We start from the raw sequence: 18,262 nt of genomic DNA on the forward strand, positions 1-18,262 counted from the left end.
CTATAAAAATAATGAAATTCACCCAATTTAATGTTACTTACCATTTCATATAACTGCAATTACGTTTTACTGCGTAATACTAATATTACAAGGCAAGTCTGAAATTCAAAATATGAAACGCACATATTACCAATATGGCGACTTCCGCCTTCCACTAACGGCGTCATTTTGTGAGGCCATACAGATGCAAAACAAGAAACACTTTTAGTGACACAAAATGGGAAAAAAATGGAACAAGGTTATGAAAATAACTATCAAAACTTAGTAGGATTAGTTACTCAACATTTTTACTTTCCTGAATGGCAATTGAAACTTGATGTCTAATTATTACGAGTTACAGTATAGGTACTCTTAAAGACAAAAAAACAAAAGGTGTCCTCATACGACATTAAGCTCTCATACAAAAAGTACCTCATAACATTCACAAGCTTTAGGGTCGATCTTGATCACAGTCGCGGCTTATATGGCCGGCCTTGCCACAGTTGTAACAGCTCTTCCCACCGGATCCATCAGGGCAGTTGCGAGCGATGTGCCCGGTTCGGTTGCAGTTGTAGCAGGAAAGTCTTGATCGCCCGTAATCATTGGATTCTGGACATTCTCGTGCAATATGCCCCGTCTTATTGCAGTTGTAGCACGTCGGGCCTCCATCCATATTCTGCTGGCAATCTCTTGAGATGTGACCAACTGCATTGCACCGGTAGCACCGATCTTGCTCTTCACGGCACTCGCGGGCAAAATGTCCATAGCCGTTACATTTGTAACACTTCGGATCAGCTCGCCCACCGCCGCCTCCTCCACCGCGGCTAAATCCACCTCCTTGCGGGCACTCTCTTGCAAAGTGTCCTGTACGGTTGCATTTGTAGCACACGCTGGAACTCATAATAATATATTTACTGCACGACAGAACACTACCACACCACACCTGCCTCTCACACACCACGTGGGAAAGTGAATGAGTGGTACTACTTCCTGCTAGTTCCGCTCGAATGTACAGCCTTCTCGATAGCAAAGTTCGTGGTTCTGTGCAGTGACTTCACAACCGAAACTCGCTGAAATAATATTGTAATGATTGTCACTGGATTGGCAAATTTTAGTCGAGTATTACAGTAATGTTGAAAATGAAAACGAACATCATATTGCCAGATAGTTCTTCTAAGGTGAGTAATCAATAATTGTGAATTTATCTGTGATGCTGTACCAGAACCGTTGAGATCTCTGCTCCCAGCGACTTCTGTATAATCTTTGTGTTTAATATCTCGCGAACTGAAGAAGAAGTAACTGAGTAAAATGGCTGATGATTGTGAAAAGCCAATGTCTTCGCCAGGCAATTATGACGAAAAAGATGAACATACCGACGAAGAGGAGGACGATTACCGTCCGATGATGAAAGGAAGGGGCAGAGGTGTTTTCAGGTAATATAAATTTTCAGCATTGGGAATTTTACCTGTCGAAATAAGTAATACTTTGAGAAGCCGGCGATTTTAATTTCCCAATAGCTACTTAAACAACGATACCGGTTAAATGAATACAGAGTTCTGAAGTACTTGTATTGTCTGTTTTGCCTCTTGTGTGTCACGTGACACCTCTTACGCTGAAGTTATACCAGTTTCATTACACTATTTTCTTGCACCTTTTTCTTTTTTTCCTTTGTTTCTTTGGGAAGACTATTTGATACGAAGAAATGGATTGATGACAGCGATTGTTCCTAAAATTTTTGATACAAGTTATGATAGTTCTGGCGGTGACTCTATAGTTACACCTGTTTACACTGTAAGGACTGAAGCGAAATACTATTAAGAGGACAGTCACAGAAAGGAAAGCGGGGGGGAGGGGAGACCAAAATTATGGGTTTATTTCAATATAGTGGATTTGGAGACTGTAGAGAGACAGTAATGATGACGATTACTTAAATTCATCTGGACTATGCCTATTAGACACAGCCCTGTTTACTTGATGATGTATTTTATCAGAAGTTCATAGAAATTAATGCTAAACTGTCACATCCAATTTGTTTCCTTGTTCGTCGAAACAGTGATACTATTTCAGTATCATGCCTTACCTAAAACTAAAATGTAATATTTCGTACAAAATTAATAGTTGTATTTTAAATTTAAGGAAATAGGCTTTTCTTTTGTTAATGTCATATCATTGCCAGATCATGTGTCAAAATCGTGGGCCATCCTAGCAAACCCCATAAGATACTTTTTATGCAGGTCACAGGTTTAAAACGGGACACAAGATTTAGCATCTTGTTAATGATGAGATGTTTAGAAATGGGACACGTGTTCAGATTTGAAAAGAATGGGGAAGAAATAAAATGTAATTTTCAAAGCAGTCATTGTGGGAGTAGCATTAAGTAATTTAAAATGTATATAACAAAAAAAACACTTCTTAATAATAAAGTAGCCGATTTTCTACTTTTTTCATTGCCTTTGTATGAAACTGTGCATCTGGCAACACTGAGTAAATGTTAAAGAATAATAATACTGGTTTTCTTGTGTGTAGGTACTGAAATTGAGGATAAGTTAGAAATAAAGACCATGTATTGTGTAGAGGGATACTCCTATATGACAACAGGGAAAACAACTTTGACTGATCCACAGAATTGAGAACAGTCTTCCCTTTCAAGTGATTTTTCGTAGTCTGCATGGGTCGACAGAAGCGTCCGATCCAACGCGTCGGCTTTGACCCGTGACGTAAGGGTGTTGTCGTGTGTGACGTCATGACGGCGCGGAGTTTGGTTTGAGTGTGGCTGTCTCCAGTTCTGTTTTATCTTATTTTATTTACTTTTCTGATATGTTCGTTCTATCCCGTGAGATTTTTTTTTTAAAGACAAAAAACACTAATCAGCTACTGAAGCATCTTTATCTTCTATGGGTTGCAGGGGTTACGACCCCTGGGGAGTTGGGTTGGTATTCATGCTTGGCTGTCTTCACTTACATGTTGTAGCTACGCAAGGCGTCTAAATTTGTTTATATTTAGTTTGCCCCCCACCCAAAACACCCCATTTCCCGCGCTTGTCTCGTTAGTGTCATTAGGCTTCTTGTGGAAAGTGTGTGTGTGTGTGTGTGTGTTTTTGTTTCCGCCATATTTGTGACGTCATGGGTCAAAGCAGACGGGTGGGATCGGACGCTTCCGTATTTCCTACTTATAAATTAACACAGAGGAATTATCAGGAAATTTCTAAAATATGTATATCTAATTTGTTGTTGCATTTGGAGTGCTGTGACAGCTTCCAGCCTTGTACATAATTGGTTCTTAAGAAAAATCAGAAGACATAGTGTACATTAGAAGGAAAAATAATTAGGAGTAATGTTATGAAAATTGGTATCATTCATGTTTGCTTTTAGGTTTGCTAAGAATGTGTCTTCAGTGATGTGGAACATGTGGCTCAAATTAAAAAATGTTTAGTCTATAAATTCTAATTCTGTAGACACTTTGACAGGGCCTCAGTTTAAAAATATATAGTTTTTAAATACTAATTATGGCAGCACTCTGACAGTTAACATTCATTACTGTGTTATACATCATTGCTACTTTTTCACTGACTAGGAAGGAAGAAATACAAAAAAATTTTCTTTCTGCATTATATTACACACCTGTTATTTCCTCTTCATCTACTACTACTACTACTACTACTACTACTACTACTACTACAGCTTGCTTAGTATTTACATGTCTAAACTGAAAATTTTTCATTAGCAAGTTCTCTACATGCTGTAATAATTTGAGTCTGTTTTGCGCAGAGCATTGTGAAATATACTACTAAGAGAGGTCATCAAATCTAAATGATCAATTCTGGTATTGTTTTGAATTCATAAGAAGATTATCATTATTCACTGCATGATAAATGGTAACCCCCACTCCTATTATTGTCTTGACAAGCCAATGGTCTTAAAGAGAAGGCAAGCTGATATCATTTTCTGTAGGTAAGAAATCACTGTTTATTCAACATTTGAGGCTGTCAAATAACATCAAAAAATATACAGTTGTAGTTCAGTAACAATTAAAAATGTAACAGAAGCTGGAGATTACAAAAGATGGTTAATAGATAAGGAACTTCGTTGGTAACGGAGGGATGTTTCCTTTAAAATTGTTTATCAGTAAACGATGAGGCCAGCATCTTGAACAAAACAGTAGCAAACAAGGTATACATCACACACTAATTATGTATCTTGCAACACATTCCATTTGTTGATTGTCATTTATACATCAAAACATATTTAAACTGAAGGCCAAGATTAGATAACAAGAGGAACTGCTGACTGAATGTGTCTGATCGTTTCAGGAGTGTCTCTGTGGTGCATTCTTTTAATTCAGGCAATAAATGAAGGAGCCTCCACCTGAGAGTAGGGTCAGGTTCCACTTGTCTGCTTTGACCAATGATGGCATATTGCATGTGAAGAGTCAGTCATCTATTTTAGTTGCGAAGACAACCACAGAATGTTTTTAATAACAGGCAGAGTGCATCCTAGAAGATGAAGACCACTGGATATACCGTTATCATTGAAAACAAACTATAAACATGTGAAATATAACAGTCAGCTAAAAAAATGAAATTAACGGGACAACTGTGGGAACGATGTGGTTTTGGGTAGGAACATACTTTTAAAAAGGAGGTTTCATAAATGTAAGCTCATTCCAAAGCAACCAAGACATCGAAAAATAGGATACATGAATTCATCTGGAGTTAATGGAATGCAAATATATGGTAAATAAATTGGAATCAAATAATTCATTTGATCTATATAGCTCAAAGTGCAGCACAGATACTAGACACTACCCTCACCAAAACATCGAAGAAATCATTTACATGCAGGTCCAATTGAAAGTAATGAAACATGATATTGAAAACATCAATTGAAATAAATTTTCCAGAGAAACATCCATTACAAGAGTACTTCCCTGCTTACTTCAGATAAACAGCACATGCGCGACTTCACACAACACATTTATGTCAAGGGTTAAATATCCAAAAACCACACGACCGGAATCTAATATTTCACTTGACCTTTATAGCTCAAACGAAGACAGTGATAAAAAGAAACCCACACACTGCCTTAAAAACTTGTATCACAATTTTAATCAGACCTATATAGCTGAAACTTAGAAACCGATAACACACTCCCAAATCTGAGAGAGATTTTCCTTTGACAAACTAACTACAACCTCACAGTAAATGGAACGAAAACTGTGCTGCATACAACAAAATATTCAAACACAACTAAAAAGCAAAAGACAGACACAAGCATTCAGTCTTAACAAACCAACAAACTAAAACTGGCAGCTTAAAAACCAGAAACAAATAAATAACCAATAACTACCAAGGCTAGATCCAATCCAACTTAACCAATACCACAAACCTGATCCCCAGCATAATCATTCTCCTCAAGATTACCACCACAAATGACAGCACAAGCCCTTAAAAAATCCATTTCAAATACACCGCACTTAGTCAAAATGATGTTAAATATATAGTTATAAGAATTAAGCTTATTATTGAGATCACTATAAGCTTCTCTCTCAACAATTTGAGCTATGCACTTAAGTTCCTGCATAACGTGCCCCTCAACAAATACGTCACAATACAAAAAACAGCCCAATAGCTGTAAGAAACAACATAATAATAATTATCACTAATTGTTTCAGTTGCTGCAATTTAAAATGTGCTCTTAGATTCCTGTCCAGCCTTAGCTTCGGAAATAGAGCCAAGTACAAAAAGAAACAGCAAAAATCTTTGTCAAAACAGGAATATAAATATAATCACTACTACTCTGTGTGACAACAGTTTAAGCTGTCCTCTTACATTCCGCCCCAACCACACCCTCGTAAATCATAATGTATTTGATACAAGCAGCATAGTTTACAAATATCATAGTTTACACTAGTTATTAAGACAACCACATACAACGTTTAATAGCAGGCCACTTTGCTTTGTAAACTAGTGGTGTCAAATCTGTTGGGACCGGTGTGACATGAGAGGCTACAACAACTGCTCTGCATGTGAGGTAAAATGTTACGCCCATCATATAGTTATGCAAGCTAGGGAGATAACTTTACTGGAAATACAGAAATCCACAAACATATAATTGCTAACTTCTGTCATGTGTTGTTTTTCCTCTAGATAAGTCATTTGCCACATGACAGTGGCCTAAGAAACAGTAAACAAGTTAGTGAATAAATACTAACATGTACAGAGTATCAAGAAAGAGTCTCTCTCTCTTGTCATTAATTTTTCCTATGCCTATTATGGTACCAGTGATCTTATGTCTATTTTTGGAATTCATTGTTTTAGAACAGTTGGTGTATAACAGATGATCATTTACATTCAATGATTGTGGGCCTTCTCCATATGCATCTATTTCAATCATTGTTCTATGAAACTGAATTCTTAGCTATAGAAAATGGAAGAAAACAGAAATGGCAAATTGGCAGCTGTGAGTGACAGTCCTAAATTCAAATCAGTCAGGTACATGCAAATAGATAACTGTATGGATGTGACACTTGGAGTAGGTAATAATTGTATCGCTGTTTGAAGTGTAACTGGCAAGAAGCAATGGAGCAGCAGATTCAAAATGGGAGTTCTCCTGTATCAAGAGTAACTGTGAAAGGTGAGAATTTTTATTGGAATCTAACTTCTCTCCACGTTCTAGCTGAGAAGTTAAAGATACATTGTGACTTTACAGCCTTTATAGGAAAAATGTTTAAGTAATTGACTAATTACCATTTGTTTTTGGTACTCTATGTGATCAACAGTATCCGGACACCTGGCTGAAAATAACTTAAAAGTTTGTAACGCCCTCCATCAGTAATGCTGGAATTCAGTATAGTGTTGGCCCACACTTAGTCTAGATCAGGGCTTCCCAACGTGTGGTCCGCGGGTCCGCCGGCTCTTTCTAGGGGGTCTGAGGCCACATTTCGCCAAATCGTGTAAAATAATGAGTAAAATTATTGAATAAAAATGTGAAAATCAAATTCATCACTTTTTCGTGTGAAAAACGTGTACTTTTTTTACTTCAGGTCGTATTCCCAAGCAGCCTTTGCGGTTCCTAAGTGAGAATGCATACACAGTTTAGTGTCGGAGAATGCGGCTTCTCTGGTCGACTGTATCGCAACAATATGGGGGTCGTTTGTGAGCCGGCTTACGGCGCTAAATGCGCCGTAACCTTGTACGCGAGTGGAGCGAGCTTTGTCGACCAGTCACAGCGCTTGCTGGCACGTATGCGGCCCCAGGCATCATTAAATGTTAAACTTGCTTTGTCAGTGCAGTACCTATTTCATAAGTCGATTTTTGACCTTCAAGTTGTTTTCATTCATCTCTAAACCAAAGGCTATTGATACTTCGGGGGGGGGGGGGGGGGGTGTCACTGCGAACATGGCACTCGCATTAAGAAGCTTTCAGTTCCCATGGCTTTAGCTCTGAAATTTAAAGTTACTGTGCTCTTGACTAACTAGGGGTCCGCCATGGATTTTCGACTGAAGAAGGGGTCCGCCAGCTGAAAAGGTTGGGAAGCCCTGGTCTAGATGACAGCTTCCACTCTCGCAGGTATACATTCAATCATGTGCTGGGAGGTTTCTTGGGGATTGGCAGCCCATTCTTCACACAGTGCTGCACTGAGGAGAGGTATTGATGTTGGTCGGTGAGGCCTGGCATGAAGTTGGTGTTCCAAAACATCCCAAGGGTATTCTGTATGATTCAGGTCAGGACTCTGTGCAAGCCAGTCCATTACAGGGATTGTGTAACCTCTCTGCCACAGGCCGTGCATTATGAACAGGTGCTCAATCATGTTGAAAGAGAGCAGTCACCATCCTTGAATTGCTCTTCAACAGTGGGAAGCAAGAAGGTGCTTAAAACATCAATGTAGGCCTGTGTTGTGATAGTGCCATGCAAAACAATAGAGGTTGCAAGCCCCCTCAATGAAAAACATGACCTCACCATAACACCACCGCCTCCGAATTGTACTGTTGGCACTACACACACTGGCAGATGACATTCACTGGGCATTCGCCATACCCACACCTTGCCATCGGATCATCACATTGTGTACCGTAATTCATCACTTAACACAACATTTTTCCACTGTTCAATTGTCCAGTGTCATTGTTTATGCTGCTTACACTAAGCGAGGCATTGTTTGGCATTTACCAGCACTATGTGTGGTTCATGAGCAACGGCTTAACCATGAAATCAGTTTTCTCACCTCCTGTCGTAGTACTTGCAGTGGATCCTGATGCAGTTTGGAATTCCTGTGTTATGGTCTGGGTATATTTCTGCCTATCACACATTACGATCCTCTTCAACTGTCCGCAATCTCTGTCAGTCAGCAGACGAGGTCGGCCTGTACACTTATGTGCTGTATGTGTCCATTCGCATTTCCACTTCACTATCACATTGGAAACAGTGGACCTAGGAATTTTCAGGAGTGTGGAAATCTCATGTACAGACGTATGACAGGAGTGACACCCAATCACCTGACCACGTTTGAAGTCTGTAAGTCCCGTGTAGCACCCCCTTTCTGCTTTCTCACGATGTCTAATAACTACTGAGGTGCTTACATAGAGTAGGTGGCAGCACAATGCACCCAATATAAAAAGCATATGTTTTTGGGGGCATTCGGATACTTTCGATCACATAGTGTATGTTTTGTAGAGCACAAAGTCAAATTCAGTTGTTTGAATTCAGTTGTTTTCAGTGTTGTGGACTACAGTAAGTGTGAAGTCAGTTTTAGAGATTACACGTCTATGAGGAAAGTATTCATTTATTAACATAACTAGGTTGAGGAACAGTTCATAGCTGGGACTTTAGTGTGTACTGTATGTCTCTCCTCAGCCATCAGGCATATTTCGTTTGACTTTTTTTCTCAGATCTTTGCAAACTGTTTCTCTTAATGTGTAGATGGAATTGTCCATAGATATACTGAACATCTCGTGTTTTATGTTTCCCAGTGTAAACAGAAAACTCATTACAAACAAGTGTTTTTTCATGTAGCATTTAATGTAACCATTTCATTGGGCATGTGGGGACACGGGTGATACATAACATAGCACACATGTGCTAGTTGCAGATGAAAATCTCTGAAATCGCGCTAATTTATCTTTAAATATGGAAGAGGGTGTGGTCACGGATGAGGAAGTGGGGGAGGAAAAATGGGGAATGGTTAACACATTGGAGACTGGCCACTTAGAAGAATGTCGAGCCTAGAAAACGATGTGCCATTATTGAAAGTGGTAATGGCACACATGCAATTGATCTATCGTTATGAAAGTCAATGTTTATTTTTTCACATTTACTTTAGTTCTTTGACAGATTACAAATTTTAAAATAATGATGACAGTATAGTTAATCGTAAAAAAAGAGCTATTGAGCATTTTTTCTCTTTAACATCCAAAATTTCTTGCTCACTCAACAGACTTGATGTATTTGTAGCAGAATTACATCAAACTGCAAAACCTCAGGAGTACATGTACGAAATTACATTAACTCGACCAGATATTAGCTGAGAGATTTGAAACAGCAGCTGTTACATTCACTAATGTTTCATTTGAAATAATTCTAGAAATTGACAACAGAAGGCAGCATCTGCAAAGGGACAGATATTGAGGTGTGCATACTAAATGAGTTCAGTTTACGAGTGATAGGTGACTTGTACAACAAGAAAATTGTGGCCCAAGCTATATTCAGCTGCGTTTTTTTGAACAGTGTTGTGGCCCTAGTGATACTTGGCCTTAGTCTCAAAAATGTTAAATGAGATTATGCTAATGTTGAACTTGTAGATGTGGGGAGGGTAAGTGGCAGGCACCTGTGCCAAGGGGCAGGCAGGTTTTTGAAATATGCTAAAGGAATAGTAAAATGAGATATCATGGAACCTGGACTAACATAAATAAAGAAAAGGGTGACATATAAGAGGCAGTGTTGAGTAAAAAAGAAATGTGGCAAATATGAGGCTGACATGGAGCAGGAAGATGAATGGTGTAGAAACTGGTGAAAGTGGCTAGAACAATATGGGGGACAGAAACTTGTATTTTATGCAGCGAAACGAGAGCCCTAGCAGTTAGTAGTGCTCCTGCCAGTTTTTCAGCTGTGAAGCACAAAAGGCTGCCAAAGGTGCCTGAGTCTTGTTTAGAGTTGCTGTAACACTGAGGTGTTACCATAATCTTATGTATAGTCATACTGCATGATTGGTTGTGGTACTTCCTTGAAGCAGTTGTATGATTTACATGTAGACAGCAGGACTCTTAAACCCTCCAGTCTAAATGATCAGATAGTTTGTTGGAATTATGTTTTTAATTCACTGTAGAGTTTGTAGGAATTTCCAATTTCTTTAACCCTAGCAAATCTACTTTTGTGTCTCGTATTGTGATTGTGCATACCACAGTTCAGTATGAATGATTATCAACAACAAAAAAGGCCACGAAGGAGTAAATGTGCCAGAAAGTGAGTGTAAGAATTCAAAGGTCCTTCAAAAGCACCTCTGCAAGCTGAGCAGTTATCTACTTCACACAATATCCTAACTGTTTACTTCCACTGAATACATAACTTAGCTGCATTTCATCAAAAGGTATTTCTTTAAGACAACTGAGATTGAAGATATGCAAAATAAGCATGCATCTATTTCCTTAGGTTAACATAATGAGAAATACTTTGAAGGGCAAAACATGCTGAACTGAGTTGCTTGAGTAGTTTATATGTTGATTCATTTCAACATGTTATCCAGCTAAACTCCAAGGAATTTTACAGTGTTTCATTGACTGTATGTGTCCAGTGGTAGCATGTCTTATATGAAAGTGCATAATATGAGTTTGTGAGATTTAAGACAAGTTGTTAGCTGTGAACTGTTTGTAGTGCTGTTCAGCTATTACCTTGGCTGTGCCTGGTAATGCTGAGTTTGCACTCGTGATTGATATGCATGAGTCATTATAAAACATTACAGAAGTTAAAGAAACTGGAAAGTCAGTGTAGGTTATAAAAACAAGAGTGGACCCAATTATTTGGGACCCTGTAATATTACCTTGTTTTATGGTAGCTACTCTGTTGTGACAGTGTCAGTGTACTCCCTGCTTTTTGTTATAATGGTAGACTTAATACACACAAGAGTGATGTCATTAATGTCAGCGTATTTCACTGAAAATTATTGACCCGTTGTCTGCTGCTATGAAAACCTTTACTATTTTTTATCAGTTTAGATTGTTTCAAATCATAAGGCACAAGAAGTTCTTCAATCATACTTTGCGTGGGTACATGCATGACATTCCACCCCACTCAATATTAAACACACGTAACTCAACACAGAGATTTTAAACATTGTTCAGAAGACCTGTATTCACAGGAGGGGTGTGGTGTACTATGTATTGTTGACATATTGGCTGTTCTGAACAATGTCTAAATCCTTTTGTTGAATTTTGGTGTTCAGGTTATTGGAGTTATGTATAGTGGGATGGATTATCATATGCATACTGTAATTGGAGGGAACTGTGTTTGATGATGATTTTGTAACAATTGAAACTGGTAGCAAGAATAAGTTTTCATATCAGCTGATGGTGATACAATAAAATTTCGATAAATAACTGCAATTTGTAATCTGTGGAGCACCAGTTATTGAAAATAGTTAATGATGTTTTGGTTTGACAAGTAGACTTTCGTGGTCCACATTATCAAAAGCTTTGGTAAGGTCACAGAATATACCAACAGGATCCATACTCCTTGTTTGGCTCTGCCATGATATCATTTGTGAGATTTTATATTGCTTTTATATGGAGAATCGTTTACAAAAGCCAAACTGACAGGCATTTAACAAGTTCTGTCCAGAAAAATACCAATATAGGTTGTTGTTGTTGTTGTGGTCTTCAGTCCTGAGACTGGTTTGATGCAGCTCTCCATGCTACTCTATCCTGTGCAAGCTTTTTCATCTCCCAGTACCTACTGCAACCTACATCCTTCTGAATCTGCTTAGTGTATTCATCTCTTGGTCTCCCTCTACGATTTTTACCCTCCACGCTGCACTCCAATACTAAATTGGTGATCCCTTGATGCCTCAGAACATGTCCTACCAACCGATCCCTTCTTCTGGTCAAATTGTGCCACAAACTTCTCTTCTCCCCAATTCTATTCAATACTTCCTCATTAGTTATGTGATCTACCCATCTAATCTTCAGCATTCTTCTGTAGCACCACATTTCAAAAGCTTCTATTCTCTTCTTGTCCAAACTATTTATCGTCCATGTTTCACTTCCATACATGGCTACACTCCATACAAATACTTTCAGAAACGACTTCCTGACACTTAAATCAATACTGGATGTTAACAAATTTCTCTTCTTCAGAAACGCTTTCCTTGCCATTGCCAGCCTACATTTTATATCCTCTCTACTTGGACCATCATCAGTTATTTTGCTCCCCAAATAGCAAAACTCCTTTACTACTTTAAGTGCCTCATTTCCTAATCTAATTCCCTCAGCATCACCCGACTTAATTAGACTACATTCCATTATCCTTGTTTTGCTTTTGTTGATGTTCATCTTATATCCTCCTTTCAAGACACTGTCCATTCCATTCAACTGCTCTTCCAAGTCCTTTGCTGTCTCTGACAGAATTACAATGTCATCGGCGAACCTCAAAGTTTTTATTTCTTCTCCATGAATTTTAATACCTACTCCGAATTTTTCTTTTGTTTCCTTTACTGCTTGCTCAATATACAGATCTACCAATATAGGTAGAAGTGCAAAACGTCTGAAATTATAACTCTTTCCCCCGCCCCCCCCCCCCCCCCCCCCACAGTTGTGTATGTCTCTCTCAATGCCCCACATAAATCCGATGAGATTATTCTATAAGTCAATGACTGATAGTGTCAGCATAAGATTCGGATAATCCTCAGTAAGACGCATCATCGCAGACAGTAAGATTACCACACTCTATTGACCTGGGAAATCTTGTAATCTAATTGAGGGCTGTATTTTGGAAACTGTCTGTTCGTGGTGCACACACTGCCTGCTGCATTAAATACATTGACTTTAATTTGGTTTTTATTAGTCAGTGTGTTCCAAGGAATAGAATACTTTAATCCGAGATGTTAATCACTCACTGCCCTTGCATTTTTATGTCCAGTTTTTCCTTTGTTTGTGGCATGGAGATAAAGACTGAAAGTACTGTAGGAATGTGTTGATGGAAAAGTTGAAGTTCCTGTGTACACTGAGGACACAACGCAAGAAGATAATAGGGGAGATGCAATACATTTTGATCCGAATGTAATTATTGCACTTCCATTACAGAAGCATCAGATTCCAACTATTCTAACTGTCTGCTTTGACGCAAGGTGTCATCAGTATGGCTGAAATGGCCATTCTCAGTGTCTCCAATATGGTGCCTATGACGGCACTACATACACACAGCAACAAACATGAAAATACATACTGTATGGGAACTGTAACTTGGCATGTGGGGCCCCATAGTTCCAGACCGGAAACTATCAGTAGCAGTTGGAGATTTTGTGGTGTGGTGTGGTGTGACGTGGCGATATGTACATGTTGCCAACTGTGGGTCGTAGACTGCATTTGTCTTCTGCTTTGTTGCCTGCTATATCGGTCTCTTGGATGTGCTGTTGCTGTCAATGTGCAGCATCTGGTTTTCACTGTTTTTGAAAATGAGTGATGATCCATTGCGGGAGTGACCATCAACTCCAGTTCAGTAAAAGAATCCTGTTATGAGGAGCACTTGTTATAAAACAATAAATGTAGTGAAGTGCTGCAGTGATGGAAAAAAAACTAAAAATCACTGTTGCACCTGATTTGGCAGTCTTCCCTCAGAGTTGCGACTTCCACTGGGAAGAGCCTGCGTAGTATTGTGAGAGTTAGAGAATTTGCCAGGAATCAGCCAGATGCCTCCCCAGGAACTCCTGGCAAAAAGAGCTTAGTTTCAGTTATAAACCTATTAGAGAATATTTCTAAATAGCTCCACATTTGATTGTAATTAATTTAAAATGTGTGCTCTTTTACTGGTAGAGCCAATAGAAAGACAGATGCTTACAGTGATGACTAATCATACACTTTAACCCATTTCTGAAAATATTCAAATGCAGTTTCACTTCATAAAAAAGTGTTTTATTCTCTTCAACTTGGGGAAAAGGTGGGGAAATTGAAGTAGTTGTTGAAGACTTAACAAACGAGTCATCAGGGACACAATAGAAGAGATTTACACTGTGCAAAAGGTTGTGCCCACTGTGCGAAAACTTCTGCCAGTTCTTGAACAGAAGATTGGTTGGAGTTGCAGTACCATCTCTCTCAGAAAAGCGTTAAAAGTCCGTTGGTTTCGTGTGGAGAAAGGTTGAAAACAAGAGGACTTTAATTATTAAAATGTGGCGACATTGTGCATTGGTGGGCCCAGTTCCTCATCGAGTTGAAAAGTATCAGGGAGGCTGGCACAGAAATTTTTTATTTGGATGAATCCTGGATGGACAGTAACCTAATGTGCGGCAAACACTGGTGGGGGGAAAAAAAAAGATGCGGGTGTTACTGTGTGGGGAAGCGTCTCCAGAAGACTAATAGTTAGAAGTGTGGGTTCTAAAAATGGATTCATTAGGCAGGTAGAGCGAAAGTTCTGGACCAAATCAACACAGGGAGATTACCATGGGCTGATGAATTCAGCTAATTTCAAAAAATGGTTTGAAGAACTTGTACTCCCAAATCTTCCTCTACAATCTGTAATAATCATGGACAATGCACCTTATCACAGCAGACAACTCAACAAACTGCCCACCAAATACGATAGGAGAGCATCTATGATACAGTAGCTGCAGAATAGAAAAATCCAATGTGATGAGAGTATGACAAAGGATGCTCTGTACTCCAGGATTCGGGAGAATAGGGCGACAGCGAAGTCATATGCATTTGACACACTGGCAAAAAGAGAGGGCCAGAAAGTGATTCGCATGTCTCGTCACTTGTGATTTGAATGCCATTGCATGGGCAAAAATAGACTCTTTTGAGAGTGCAACATTACAGGTGATATGTCATCTGAAAATCTGTTGACTCTTGCAAGAGTTCATTTTTAGGCTGTTGCTAAGAATACTAGAAAGGTTACTGCGGAAAGGTACACCACCTTGACCAGGAGTACTGGAGGAGTGACATTGTGATGGAAATAACCATTGACAACCTCATTGTCGACAGCGGCACTTCAGATACCATTGACGAGTCGGTGAAAACAATTACATGCCAAAGTGAAACTGTTAGTGCATTGGAATTATCAGAAGCTTCTGCAAAATTGGCCTGTTTCATTCTTGTTTCATTATAAATTTGTGTTGAATATTGTTATAGCTTTGCTGAAATGTGTGGCATCCACTAAATTTTAAAAATAAATAGTAAGTTATCTTCCATTCCTAGTGTTGTAATTTGTTCTTTTACCTACTTGTAATTCAGCATTTATTTTGACACAGTAACTGATAACGTAGGATGTTAATGCCTTTATTTAATATGTCAGTACAAACAGTGATCTCAGTTTCGATAGCACGAAGTATTTAACTGACGATTAACTCTGTACTAGACATAAATGCTTTTGTGGAAGTTTAAGAAACACGTTTGTGTTGCCTACACTGAGCACTTGCAGTACATGGAGGTGGAGATTGTTCCCCTCCTCACTCTGTCTCTCCCCTCAACAGCCCTAGTGCTCACTCCCTGCACCACACACAGGGAGGTGCCTAGTAATAGTTTGCGTTTAGTATAAATAAGGCAGTAACATCTCCCTCCAAAAATACAATCAGACTAACTGGGCAGCGATGGGAAATTGGGGGTTATAGGCACATACCACGATCCCAAAACACACAACATGAAGAGAGAAAAAAAATTACAACATTCTGCTACATCAACAAAGTCCTAAGGATTCGAAAGCTTCTCTTGAGCTATATAGCTCGATCGCAACTGTTGATACCACAAAAACAAGACCTACAACTACGAAAATTGGAATCGGACATTTCCTTTGACCTACGTTGGTCAATCACAGCTGACTATACCAAAACACCAACACAAACACCTACAACTTAAATTATGATAATTGGAATTGGACATTTCCCTTGACCTGTGCAGGTGAACCATAGCTGACAATACCAAAAAACCAACTACTGTGAAAAATAAAACCAAAACCACACCACCTCAGAAATGTACATCATAAATACACAAAACATCGCACACACCCAATGCCGCTGCCGCCGCCGCCGCCACCACCACCACCACCACCACCACCACCACCACAGGGCACCATCAAGCACAACGTGATGACATCTAAAAACACAACCAACTCATAAATTCTGCGCTGTAATGGCGTCACACACAACAAGACCCCTATGTCGTGTGTCAAAGCAGACAGGTGGAATCGGATGCTTCCGTTGACCCAAAGCAAGTGTGTATAGACTTGAAAATTACTGTACAACGTGCTTCATATCAAAGGCAGTTGAAAGTAGTTTAGGAGAGGACCAGTTTGGTTTCAGAATGAGTGTTTGGTAATTTGGAATAAAACAAGATCAGTGTGTCTGTAAATAATGAAAATGAGTGGGTGGTCACGTATTTTGTTTTGTGTGTCAGTCACATGTGTTCTAGAAGTGAGTAGCAAGTTAGTGCTACCTCTAAAAATGTTTTATAGGGCAGTCTATTTAACAAATAAAGATTCACCAGAACTCTTAATAGTTCTTGTTATCTCTAGTGGTCTTGGGTGTCCATCTGTGCAACCTTGCGTGGCAGGTGTTGCTTCATTGAACTGTATATGGTGCATACACCTAGTGGAAATGATTTTATAAATTGTATCTCTGCCCATGACAGTGCTGCCATGTCATGTTGCTGGAAAAGTTTTAGTTAGAACAACTGTTCAACTCTGTCCACTGCTACATTTGTTTCAATCTCTTTAATCTGAATCATTTTTTGGAAGACATTTCCTTAAAGGCTTTGAATAACTAATATTAAACCATTGTAATGTTAAAGGTATGGAAGACAATCAGAATAAAATAGATTTCTCACTAGCCGAAATGTTTACCACACTACTATATTAGTACTACTCGCGGACTACAACTTGGCATTTGTTGAGTGGGGGGGAGTGGGTAGTAGACAGTGTTCGCTTTGGGGGGTGGGGGAACACGCTCTGTCTCCATATAAATTAAGTATCTATAGGAGGCACCACAAACTTGCACTTTGAGCTTCAACTGTGAGCAAAGGACGTAATTGTCAGTTAAATACTTTGTGGTATCAAAATTGAGATCACTGTTCATATTGACGTGTTTAATAATGAAAAACAATGGAAGTACAAACGCAAAACACAGATAGTGACAAAGCAGACAGCACCAGTTACAAGTGCACTGCATATATCGGAATGAACATCAGAAAATCAGTACATATGCTAGCAAGAACTACGCAGTAGAGGATATCCTCATTTTCAGAAATGAGTGCACAAATATTTGCAAAATCCTTATCTAAACATTGCTGAGGAGAGTCCTTTGAAACTAAAGGCTGTCAAAAGTGGCTCATGTTTATCTCGTGAAGTTATACAGAGCTCCATTCTGAGCAATTCTTGAGTGATAATTGCGTTGGAAGAATTTGTGTCAAAAAGATATGATTCCATCAACAGCTGACGTAGTGAAGAGAGAATACTTTAAATGTTGTGAATATTCTGAAAAACAACTGAAACAGTTCAGTTCTAAGAAGGACAAACTTGATACCTTCCTGATGAATTTACAGCAAAGTGCAAACCATGACTTCACCACGTTTGTGCAGAAGCTGGTATGCATATTTCGCGGAAGAGCTGAAGTTGAAAGAGGCTTTTCTGTTGACAAAGAAGTTTTAGTTGAAAACTTAAGAGACAAAATTGTTGTAGAAAGAAGTGTTTACAATGCAATACAATCATTAGGTGGTTCACTTAATAGTGAGAAACAACTGAATCTGGATATTACAAAATCGGTGATACTAGCTGTGAAGAATGCTTCATCAGAAGGAGAAGAAGCATTCTTTTAAGAATGTCAGTTCAAGAAATAAAAGAACGCAAAAATTAAAAAAAAAGCAAATGAGTATATAAAAGACAAAAAGCAGCTGAAGTTTTAGATATTGAAATTTCAAGTTTAGTTAAGGAAGTGAGACACTGTCTTTCTTACTATGATGTTTAACATTGACATATACTATGTAGCTTTAAAATTGTTAGTGTCTAAAGGAAAATGGAAAATTGTAAGTTTTCATTCCATTACTATGTTAAAACAATTTGTTTTTTAATTGATATGATACCAAATATATCAGAAAA

At 38.7% G+C, this 18,262-nt stretch overlaps 2 protein-coding genes across 2 annotated transcripts in view; one reads left to right on the forward strand and one right to left on the reverse strand.

Annotated features, from left to right (window-relative positions):
* Positions 1-265: 265 nt before the first annotated feature.
* Positions 266-961, reverse strand: LOC124549959 (CCHC-type zinc finger nucleic acid binding protein-like). The gene has a single exon (XM_047125277.1). It carries the CDS (start codon positions 878-880, stop codon positions 431-433), a length of 450 nt encoding a protein of 149 aa, XP_046981233.1. The 5' UTR covers positions 881-961; the 3' UTR covers positions 266-430.
* A 295-nt stretch (positions 962-1,256) lies between these two features.
* LOC124549987 (transcription elongation regulator 1) overlaps positions 1,257-18,262 on the forward strand; it is a 250,239-nt gene continuing 233,233 nt past the window's right edge. The window contains exon 1 of the mRNA XM_047125278.1: positions 1,257-1,412. Coding sequence (XP_046981234.1) covers positions 1,288-1,412 — 125 coding nt within the window. The 5' untranslated portion in view covers positions 1,257-1,287. The remainder of the gene's footprint in view (positions 1,413-18,262) is intronic.

The sequence above is a fragment of the Schistocerca americana genome, chromosome 1 (assembly GCF_021461395.2).
Source record: "Schistocerca americana isolate TAMUIC-IGC-003095 chromosome 1, iqSchAmer2.1, whole genome shotgun sequence".
In the NCBI taxonomy this organism is placed as follows: Eukaryota; Metazoa; Arthropoda; class Insecta; order Orthoptera; family Acrididae; genus Schistocerca; species Schistocerca americana.